Genomic DNA, 11,840 nt, shown 5'->3' on the forward strand with positions numbered 1-11,840 from the left:
ACAGGGCTATAGAACAGGCTATGCTTACCGCCATCCCATCATGCGTGAGAAGCCGAGGCACAAGAGCGATGTAGAGATCCCCGCCACCGTCACTGCGTTTATGTTCGAAGAGGACGTGGACGCCACGCGCTTTCCCTTCAAGTTTCTGCAGCAGCGGCAGCAGCGGGAGAAGACGCGCTGGCTTAACTCGCCTAACAGTTACACCAAGGTCGACGTGGAGGGTGGACACGAGCGGTACAACCACAGCAGGACAACCACGGTCAGCCCAATTGACACCACGTCAAATTGACAGATTCACAACTTAAGTGGCTCGCATGAACATGGGTGTGGGGTTCCGGTTTCTGACTCAATTTCCTCTCGACCAGATGTCAGAGTCTTGAGTGGAGCATTCTAGCGTAATACTACCCTGCCATCTGCTGGTTGATGAAGATACCGTTTTACTCCCATGTCGTGGTTTTTTTTAAACCTCCCTGGCTTTTGATGCCAACTATGGCTGTTTTTATATCTTTTCTTGCCATACATGTAGACAAAAAAAATTCACACTCACATTAACAACTACTGCAAAAGTCTTCAGTTAACCTAAGAAGCAAGTTCTTTGAATGAGGAGAACATGCTAACTTTACACAGGGAGGCATGACCCCGGATTGAAGCCTCCAACCTCAAAACTCTGAGGTGAAGGTGCTATTCTCTACGTCACCGTGTCACTCAAATTCAAATTCTATTTGAGAAAAAGTAAAATAAAATCTTATATATATATATGAGATGATGGGTGGAATCATCGATTCTAAAAATATTTCATGGCTGCCCTATTATTCTTAGTCTGATTTGCATTTGCATTTACAGTGGATGAAAGCAGAGGAGCCTGGAACGCCGATCAAAATTGAGGACCCCAATCAATTTGTCCCTCTCAACACAGACCCGAAGGAGGTACTGCAGAAGAGGAACAAAGTGAGTCTGACGTCACACAATTATGGATGATGAAATCTTTTAACAGGCAAGATTCAAAGACTGCAAGAAGAATTTTAAGAGTTAGTTCATGACTTAACTAACTGTTAAGTAATTAAAGATGGGTTTCTGAATGTTTAGTTTTTTTTTTTTGTTTGTTTTGTTTTTGATGACTGCAAGTTTCCTTTTTTTGCCTGTAGGCTGATACAGTAGTATTTTGACAACATTCGGAATTTAACCAGCGCAATTATTTTGTTTTATTCATATGTAGGGCTATTGTGGTTGGTTGGTGGGGTATTGTATTGTTAACTCAACCACAGCTTTCTGGCAACTTTTGTAGTCATTTCAGCAATAAGAATATGCACACAGGAAATATGTGCAAGGGTAGTGGGTGGGGAAGAAAGAAATTCAGTGTAGACATACTGTATATTGTTATGTTTTGAAACCTAAGAAGAAAGGAGGATCTGTAATGATCTTGTAAGTGTTCATTCGAGTGCAGATCTGCAGCATCTTTCCAAATGTAGTTTAGCATTAATGTAAGGAACCCAAGCCAAGCAAACTATTTTTTTCATTACTCCATACATTGACTTTCCATTTTCAGGTACTGTAAGCACACCTAACTTTTATTTATTGTAACAAATTTAAGAAGTTTGTGAATGTCATACAATACATTTTAGAATATTATACAATCATGTTTTATTTTACTTTAATTTGCAGAAGACAAAATAATACTGAATTGTAATAATGCATGCTATACAATATGATTTTCTTGAACCGGACTTCTTTCACTTTTAATTGAGGACGCCAGCTCAGAAATGTACTGGCAGTTCACATCTGGATTAGTAAAACAGAATTATTATAATTATTATGATTATTATTATATTATTTTTGCATTTTTTTTAATGAGCCTCGTTGTTTTACAGATTCGAGAGCAGAATCGGTGTGATGTGACGACATCAGGGCCACGCTCGCAGCACCTCGCTGGCATCCCAATTGATCAGCCACGACGAGTAAGACACAGTCCATAAATAAAGACCAACAAATTAACATTAACTGCTGTAGTTTTGAGGCGATCTTGCGTTGAAGTTTTCGTCGCCAGAATCCATGCAGCGGTTCACATAGCACTCACTGAATACAGCTGGTGTGGGATCGATCCCAATAAATGTCCCGTTCACAATCACTTTGTGATTGACTGGTGACAGTTTTAGGGTGGAGTCCGTCTTTGGCCTAAATCGTTGTCGTTTATTTTGAGATCCAAGCTGTTTATTTACTTCAAGTGGTCACATAGTAACCCCTCATGGCCACAAGGGGGAGCCAAGTGACGACATCCAGCTGCAAAACCTAAACAATTACAGTACAGTGCAGAATACACTGTCTTTCAATCTTTCAATTGATGATGGTGCTATGAGCGTAGAGTTATTTAAATGCCAAAGTAATGCATACATATTGATGTAAAAAACATTCAAACGTAACTTTTTAATGGTGACTTGAGTGTGGTTGGTATCTTGTGTTGAAGGCTCAAGTGCAGATCCACATTCTGGTAAATACCCACAAATATGTATTTATGATTGTGTGCAGTATCTGAACATTTTCCTCACTTTTGTGACTTTTGTATCGTTTTTTATTTTTTTCACAGCACAAACTGCATGGTTTGTTGTCTTAGAATGGTCACAAAAAAAATTATTCACAAACTACACATCATCAAATCGTTCTGAAGTGTTGTTATTTAGACGTTAACATGCAATGGCGTGTTGAAATAGTCGGATGTTTCACAGATATGGTCAGGTCGTAGTATTGTGTGCATGCCTGTGACTTACCACAATGGCTACGTATGTGTGTTTCATTGTCTTGACTGTGCAGTTTTGACATTTCTCCATCTGGGTTCAAGATATCAGAATATTTCTGTCTTGAAAGTTTGAAGTGTTACTATAAAGTTTTCCATAGTTTAGAAGCTTTTTTGATGGAAATGATCAAATATTTTAAATACTGGAGTGGATGTGTGATTTTATTCTTCTATGCCTTAACGATGCTATTTGTCGCCTATTCACTGTTTTATGTGCCTTTTTTGGGAGGCCTACAAGTGCCTCCCTCCTAACTGTTTGTGTGTGTCCACGGCAGCCATACGTGCCCACAGAGGAGGAACAGATGGCCCCACTGCCTCCCAACCCTTTCAGTGAGCTGTCAGAGAAGGACTTGCAAGAGTATCGCAAAAACGTGGAAAGAAGGCAACTGGGTCTCGGTAGGTGGTGCACAGCCACACACACACACACACACACACACACGTACTTTTTTTTTTTTCCATGACAGTTGGTACTGAAGTTGTTCATGTTCAACGATGAAAGACCCTTGACAGATTCAATAATACACCTGGTTATGTGCGCTCAGAGACACGTAAGATTGTCGGTTTAGGAAAATAGTGCCGCCAGTGTCCATAGAGATTAGTTTAGCAATATTTCTTTTTTCCATACTAGATGAACCACAGACATCATCTTTTCGTGGTTTCGCTGTTGGCTCATTAGCAAAATAAAAGGCATTTGAAGAAAGTTGAACATTCTAATATAACTGGCCTCATTTCGTTTCATTTGTTTTGAAGATTTCAAACAGGACTAAATGTGGATTTCTTACACAGTAAATCACAGGGCCAGAGTACATGAGGCACACCAGCCCAGTTTAATGCCATCGAGGAAAGATATGCATTAACAAGCCTGCTTCATCAAACATACTAATGCTTTTTCTTTTTTCTTTTTTTTTTAAACGGTATGATTGAGGTATGAATTGACCAATGTGTTTATTATTGTGATTCGTAGTTTGCCATGGCGTACAACTCTTCTGCATCATACTCTTTTTTTGCCCATTTCCATGGAGCTAAATGAAGAGTAAAATACGTCGGTATAATGCGCGGCATCACTGGAAACTTAAAACTACAATAACAAACATATTATCAAATAACTATCCATGAATTGTTAACTTTTTAAATGAATCTCATGTATCGAATCTCATTAGAGTGTGTAGATTGTATCTCATGTTTTGTTTGCTGTGTGTGTTTTGACGTCTGTCCCAGGAAACTCACAAAAACACACAACCACTTTTTTTTCCAAACAACAGACCCTTTGTTTCTGTGTACAAACATACATATACACACACTGAGCAGCAAATGCTAATCATATTAGCTCTTAGACAGGCATGGGAAAAATCAATAGTGAACAGAGAAGAGAAGGAAGTCTCAACACTGCATTCTACTCAAGACGTGCAACCTTGCAAGATGTGCATTCAATACATGTGTTCATCTACTATATGTGCATGCAGAGCACAAATACGGTGTCATTGTGTGTGGGTGTGTGCGTGCGTGTGGCGTGCGGGCACAAGAGGCCAGTTTGACTAAGATGGCAGAACGAACAGACAGCAGGTCATCACACCCGCCTCATGACTGCCTGTCGTTGCTATGACACGGTTGCCCCCGCAATCCTGTGAATCCCCCAGTGGCCAATCTGGATGCCAGCTGGAGACCGTCTGGGCTGGCCTAAAACATGACATGGCTACATGCACACACAGAGGGCCCAAGCAGTCATCCAAACAAGTCATTTCATAAATGTCAAAAGGGGATATTAAACAAGGTATTTGCGATGTTTGTGAGTTTTCCACAGACATGTAAGCACCGACACAAAAGCAAATCAGCACTTTCACAGCCTGTGACGCAACCTGAATGCATGCAAGTGTTGTGAGCGAGGCCTCAGTGTACTCAATGCGTAACCCTGAGCGTGCTTATTAACGTGCCATTGTGATTTGGGAGCTTCTTTTGTGCATCAGTGGTGCACAGCCACTTCTGCTGAGCTGCACTGGCACATTAACTGGACTAACAAATATGTTGCCGCTGGAAACATTTTGTTTGATCACATAAGATATAAAATTCCTCCCAAAAAAACTCATGGTCGGTTTGGTCCGTGTGCCATACTTTGCCCACCACTGGTTTCAAAGCTCAAGGTAGAGATGCAAATTCCAGCCTTGAATTAATGCAACATGCGACACCGATAACTAAATAGAACATCCTGAAGAACCTCCATTTTACTGTAGGCTGCTGTCAAAATAATAATGTCCAAGAAAGAGAAACCGTGTTCTCCAAAAAGCCAAATAAGAATCCGGCGAGCATTCTGTGAAATTTTCAGAAAAGCATCTGTCCGTGTCTGAATCCTAACTTGTGTGTGTTATCACTAATCTCTTGACTCGGCCTCCCCCCCGGCTTCTCCCCGACCCGCTCGCCCCCGCTGCCACCACTTCAATCCACCCAACACCCCCGCACCACCATCTTGCAATCCGCTCTTTCTGCACCCGCTACCAACCCCCACCACCCCTGCAGATGGCGAGCACGAGCTAACCTCGGACGATGGCTCCACACTCTCTCAGTCTCTGTCTCTCACCCAGTCGCCACAAAGCACTCCAGCTAAAGGTACCCGTCACTGCCTCTTTATGCTCCTGGCCTGTGTGTCTGTTGAGATGAAACTCATAAACTCACTCATAACCGTCGTGTTGGTGGATAAAGAAAATAGTGGGCAACATGCATGGAAATCTACAATTTGATGATAAATATCCATTTCACCAGAAACGGCTGCACTAAACACAAAACTGAATGGGGAAAACTGAAACCTTCATGTCACAACTTGAATTTGGGAACACCAGCTAGCTTAGCACCTCAGTCACACCAAAAAGTCTGTGACTCTTAATGAAAACATCGCCATAAAATACAGACTATATATACGATAAAAATATGCATTTTTTTTTTTAAGCTAACAGTCTACTTGTACTGTACGCTGGGCACAATTTATTTTGAATCAGGGGAGTAGTGGTCCTCGCTAGCCGCTTCCCATGGCAACTTCGAGCTCTTGCCTAAGCACTATTCCGTTTTCGAAACTCACCTGTTTTATGATTTTTTTTTTTTAACGATATGCTTACTATAATGCCCTCACAGGTGGGAAAGGAGAGTCAGACTCACCGGTGCGCACTTTAAAAAAAAATCTATACTTAAGCTAGCTTGCAGCTGGGGTTATTGTGTTCGGATACATTTACAAGATGCTTAAATGATGTTATCACCTATTGCAGATGGATCTGGTATGTGAACGGGTGTTCACTGTACCCTTCCCCTTCTATTTATTTCATATGTCCTTCACATGTGAAGCCAGCAGGATTACCTCATTTAGCCGCTCCTCCTTAAATAGTTGCAAACAACACCACAGGATTGACTTCCTGTCAGCTTCCCTTCGAAACCTAAACACACACAACAACACGCCAGCAGGAGCAATTAACCCGCAGCGCTGCACAGACTCACGGGAGCCATCTTTTATGATGGCGCAACTGTGAGGTCAGACAGTTGTGCTTGAAAGAAGGTCATTTGTTACATGCTTCATTTTCAGGATGACCTCAGTGTGTTGGTTGCGTTTCTTTTGTGCCATGAAAATAATCTGAGAAGTGTGACACTCGCAGGCTGTTACGTGAACAGAGGATAGAGTCTGCTGTTCAAAACCGAGCCCTGCTTTTTTTTTTTTTTTTAATGGTGAATGGAGGACAGGCTCTTTAGGCTATCAGGTCAATAGGTTCTACCCTGCCATGTTATGAAATATGTCGAGCATGAGGACAGCGGAAGTGCAGCACTCACCTAAAATGGTGTTTGTGTACCCAAGACAGCAAGTGATACATTTACCAAACGAGTGTAGTGTGGGGCATTAAAAGCATGCACGTTAAATCCAAATAAAGTTGCATTTTTAGCTACCTGTGTCATAGTTTGAACGAAGGAGGATAATTTCACGACAGATTTTTCAGTCATCACAGTTATTTATTTTTTTTAACTATAATATTAATCATAAATTACACAATTGATACATTATGGGGGGGAGACCAGGAGCATGATGTCACACTTTTTACACTTTTATTTATTTTTTGAAATCAATACATCATCTAGAAATGTGTAACAGTATATTTTATGCATTTATTTCATTTTCATATTTTGTTTCACTTTGGTCATAAACAATCATATAGAGAGTGTGAACATGTGACATGTTGCCCCAAGTTGGGTAAATTGTCTCACTAAATTGGGGTAACGTGTAGCACAGGATTTGGGGGAGAAAAAAAAAACTTATCTCTGTTCTTTTTTTTTACTTGAAAGTGAACATTGGTGTCAACCAAAGAAAATGTTCATCATTGAGCTTTACGCAACAAGCACTTGATTAAAATCCTCAGGGAACTGCTGGCACACACGCTGTGCCTGTGAGCCTGAAATGCCTCCTTTACCTTTCTTAAACTGAAATTTCAAGTTTTAATGGAATTACAAAAAAGAAAGCAATGGTCTCCCCCACTATTATAAATAATACTAGTTGTAGTATTCATTTGTCCACGTTCAGTAAAAATAAGATGTCTTATAAATTTGACATGCCACAAAGAAGAGTGTTGTTAATTAACCTGCCAAATTTGAATGAATTTAAAAATCGCCACGCAAATGTGAGCCTCCAGAGTTGTGAAAAACAAGAGACCTCATCCCAGCTGTCCGACTCTGTATGCACTTCAAACATTCTAAACATCAGCTGTCACTCAAATATGTTTGTACGGTTTGTGCTCAAATGTCTGTAGTTGGAGCCTGAGGCTGAATAACGTGTGCCGCTGTGTTTCATAATAATAATCTTTCCTTGAAGTGTCTGTTATGTGGACCCGCATAGCGATACAACACAGTGTCACAACAAATCATGTGACGAGCCCCCACCAGTCTGCGTGCTAGCTAGTAGAACAGTATGAGATTCACTCTTTGAAATCAACAGATGATTACTGTATTTTCCACACTATAAGGCGCACCTAAAAGCATTCCATTTTCTCAAAAGCCGACAGTGCGGCCTATAATCCGATGCGCCTTATATATGGAGTTACAGTCTCTTTGTAGTCCCCATTGAGTTTTTTCTCTGTTCGGGTTCCTCTGCCATGTCGTGGTGATTATTAGCAGGAACCAATTGTAACTTAAAAGGGTTCTACCCGACACTAATTGTCATGTGCGTTCGCCAACACACACTCCAACAACTACTTCTTTGAGCTATGCGCAGCCATTATGAAACGAAGATAATACCAAAAGCATAGTTAACTACTGACTAAACGAAGGAAGAAGGAGACAAGCAACACTTCTAAGGATATTTAGCCCCTTGTGGATGTGAGCCCACAAGGTTTGTGTGCCTTTTTGTTGAATCAATTGTCTTCATAACTTTTGTCTTTCATTTATTGTTTTGTAATGCCATTTGTATTTATATGTTTCATGTCCGTGTTTGCGACCAGTTCTCGTGTCTTGGTTACAGCTGTAGCGGTTGTGAAAGCTCTATATAAATAAAGCTGTATTGTATTGTATTCCATTTAGCGTAGCATCATCTAGTGTATGCATAGCGCATCCGCAGCCACTATTGTAGTTTCTATTCTATGCCCCTTATAATGAAGTGCAACCTATATATGAAAACAGATTTAAAATCGGCCATTCATTGAAGATGCGCCTTATAATCCGAAGTGCTTTATAGTGCAGAAAATACGGTAATTATTTTTCTGAATGAAACGTAATCTGTGTCACGTTTGTTCATTGGCATAACATGTTGCCCCCCTCCAATCCCCGCCCCTGCAGTCAACCACGAGGGCCTGATGAACGGCAAGGACAACCATTGCGACGCGGACGAAGAGTTGTGCAAACGGGTCAGCCAGCTCAACACCAGCGCGGAGAGCGTGGAGATAACGCTGCGCTCCGGCGACAAGATCGAGGAGGTGTTGTCTCAGGAGAGCTCGCCCTCCAAGTCGCCCAATGCCAAGAAGAAGAAAAAGTTCCGCACGCCATCCTTCCTCAAGAAGAACAAAAAGAAAGAGAAGACTGAGGCCTGAGGGGCCACCAAGATGATAGAAAGGGGAGGGCATCTTTTTCTGTGTTGTCTTTTGTCTTGTCTTTGTTCTCCTGATTTTTGTTTTGAATCCTTTTCAGAGTTTTTATATGCAAAGAAATGATTTGGAGAAAAAAAAAGAATTGGTTTGTAACAAAAAAAAAAAAAGGTTCCTCAGGCAGATGGACAGATGGAATGTGGTTGGGCACTTTCAAGTGAATCACGCATGCAGTACTCGAAGTTGGCTCAGTGACATCCTGCACAATCGTGCTGAAATTAGAATTTGTAAAAGTACCATGAATTATTTCATGTTTTTTTAATCTAGTTCTCAAGTCACAACTGCATCATGCACATTCTTTTTAAATCCTCATCTGCCTGTACATTGAGTCACTGAGAGGCTGCATGACAGATGACATCACACTGGACAGCTGCCCTCCCTCAGTGGCCACAGGGTTTGTGTCCATTTGTTTAGTGGGCTCTTTTTATTGTGCAACACTCTTCTTGTTTTTGCGCTTCTGCAGCATCAACACACGTTTACTCACCAAACTGGAGTCGAGCGCCTTTGTGCATAAACATCTCAAAAGAGCCAGCAGGACACTGTATATTTATGTAGCATTCTCCTACTTACTTTTGGGACAAACCGGAATTTTTCTTTTTAGTGTAGCTTGAAGTCATCGCATGAAATCTGACCTTTTTTATTGAACATTTGTTGTAGCCAGCATCCTTTTGTACTCATTTCAAAGCTATTTTCAAGGCGCCTATTTTGTCTTTCGCCAGGAGGAGAAGCGGTTGCTCACACTATCTTTTAAAGTAGAGGACATAAATATAACACAGATATATTTGACAACTGGATATGTCGGCTATAGATTTGTAACTATATTTTTTTATTTTATTGTGCTGCACTTTCCACTGTCGTGTGGGATGGTTTCCCCATAGAAGGAAACTGTGAAGTTGTATGTGGTCAAAATTGAGCAAGTAGCAAAGCAAAGGCCTAAATTGAGACAAGTGAAGACCCAGAAGGTGAAATCAGTATGAAGAAGGAAAAACAAAAAAGACTGTTCATATGCAAAATGATGTCTGTGCTCAGCAAAAATAGTTAAAAAACAAAACAAAACAGGAAGTGTGTAGTGCTGATACGGCTAACATCTGCAGTCACCAGCTGATATCAGAATAACAGGAGTATTAGGGCCAAACTTGGGGGGAGAGCAATATTACCAGATAAAAATGTGGAATGGAAGAAGAATACCACATTTTATTTCATTTCCATGCAAATATAAATGTAGTGATTCTCTGCGAGTAGTATTAAGTGATTTCAACCTCAATCTAGGATAATGTCTTTTTTAACACCTCCATTTTCATAGTATTTTATCCTCTTACGTTCTTCTTTCAAAATGAAAGAAAAAAATCTAATCGTACAATTGTATTCTTGTAACATTAAAAACCGTTCTTGTCATATTGCAACTTTATTCTCGTAATTTTGCATTTGTCATAAAATTACTCGTAACATTTCAACTTTCATTCATGTGATGGTTTTTTTTCTTATAAAATTAAGTCTATCCTCATATATTGATTTTATTCTTGTAAATAAGAGTTTTTTTTTCCTTCTAAGATTTTATCTATGTATGTAGCAGTCCCCCCCCCCCAACCCCCTCCTCCACTTTTCAGTCTGGCCCTCATACTCCAGTGTAGTGAATGAAGTATGAAGCAGGGATGACTTTTGTACAGTGTTGCTATATGTGCTGAACGAGTGTGTGATTTTAAAGCCATATTGTATTGTTTTTAGACAAGGGGTTGTGGTCCAAAGTGTGGCTTCACTGACCCTGACGGGACCTCTTGTTTAATCCCCTTCATGACTACATGGCCCCTGCTCTGCTTCACTCCTTCAGAACATAGCTTTTCATGTGCACATTCGATCCCTCTCTCAGCCCGTTTCACCACCCCTCTCGTGCAACGTTTTTGGCAAATGTGATGTCTGTCAGATGAGCTGTAGTTGACCTGCACTCCCCGCAACCCCTGCCTGGTGGGACGCACCATGTACCAAGATCAAAGCCAGCAGCGCAAACTGGTTGATTTGGACGTCGGGCTGTATGTTTGGTTGTATCCAAACACTTGATTTTGGCCAACAGCTGGCTGGAGTGCGTGGATTTTTAAAATGGAGAAGGGAGGAAGGGTAGCTACTCAACCTAATAGCAGCATGCTTTCAGCTTCTTTCATTGCATTGCTTGTCTTGATCATCCTCCATTCGTATGGCGATATTTATTCTGTGTTTTTTCATTCAGTATTTTATGGGCACAAATTGCTCCCATGTTAACTGGACATCCATTGCTTCATTTTGAGTTTTTGGTTTCTTTGCACCTTGCGCTACTAATGCTTCCCAATCCATGTTTTCTGTTTTAAAAAAAATAATTTTTAAAATTAGTCAATAAAGTTTTCTTTGGCATGCCAACAATGAGCCAAGCGACTTTTTGACCTGTGAACACCCTCCTCTATAAATGCTAATCTATGGAGTTGCTTTTAGATGTATCGCTAATCAGTGTACATTCACAAATAAACTGTATTTTACCAAAATGAAAGCTCATTTTCATCTCTTTCTGCATTCATGTCACTCAGTTTATTGTTTTGCACTTAATCCATACTCAATCATGTTCTTTTGCACCACTGTTGTAAAGCGAGCAGTTCAGTGAGGTCTCATCCTTTGTTGCATTCATTATGATTGTTAGTTGCATTGAAGCGCTACATACGGGAAATCAAAAGAACTTTGATTTGTCTTGGATCGAAATAGATATGCAACCTGTGTGTCTGTGGAATGTTCAATCATATTTACAAACAATGCTGAATAACCAACAATGGGAAAATGGCAGGCACAGGAAATGTGGACCTTTGTGACAGGAATACCAAAGCCATGAGAAGAGGCCTTGAGAATATTTTGAGAGAAACGCACAACCGTCTATGCACTCAAAATAATGGAATACATTTCATAATTCACCCAATTAAACCAAATATATACACTGC

At 40.5% G+C, this 11,840-nt stretch overlaps 1 protein-coding gene across 5 annotated transcripts in view; it reads left to right on the top strand.

Moving 5' to 3' along the window:
- The window catches only part of add3a (adducin 3 (gamma) a), an 80,199-nt gene extending 68,798 nt beyond the window's left edge, over positions 1 to 11,401 (top strand). For 3 of the 5 annotated variants that reach the window (XM_019876651.1, XM_019876649.1, XM_019876650.1), the window contains exons 10-15: positions 5 to 259; positions 844 to 948; positions 1,869 to 1,955; positions 3,064 to 3,184; positions 5,300 to 5,389; positions 8,582 to 11,401. In XM_019876651.1, the coding sequence (XP_019732210.1) occupies positions 5 to 259; positions 844 to 948; positions 1,869 to 1,955; positions 3,064 to 3,184; positions 5,300 to 5,389; positions 8,582 to 8,832 (909 nt within the window). In that variant the 3' untranslated portion in view covers positions 8,833 to 11,401. Of the gene's footprint in view, positions 1 to 4; positions 260 to 843; positions 949 to 1,868; positions 1,956 to 2,461; positions 2,546 to 3,063; positions 3,185 to 5,299; positions 5,390 to 8,581 lie in introns of those variants that run through there. The other 2 variants (XM_019876652.1, XM_019876653.1) reach the window with 2 other exon arrangements.
- The last annotated feature ends 439 nt before the right edge of the window (positions 11,402 to 11,840 follow it).

This window comes from Hippocampus comes, unplaced genomic scaffold (assembly GCF_001891065.2).
Source record: "Hippocampus comes isolate QL1 unplaced genomic scaffold, H_comes_QL1_v1.1 scaffold51, whole genome shotgun sequence".
Lineage (NCBI taxonomy): Eukaryota > Metazoa > Chordata > Actinopteri > Syngnathiformes > Syngnathidae > Hippocampus > Hippocampus comes.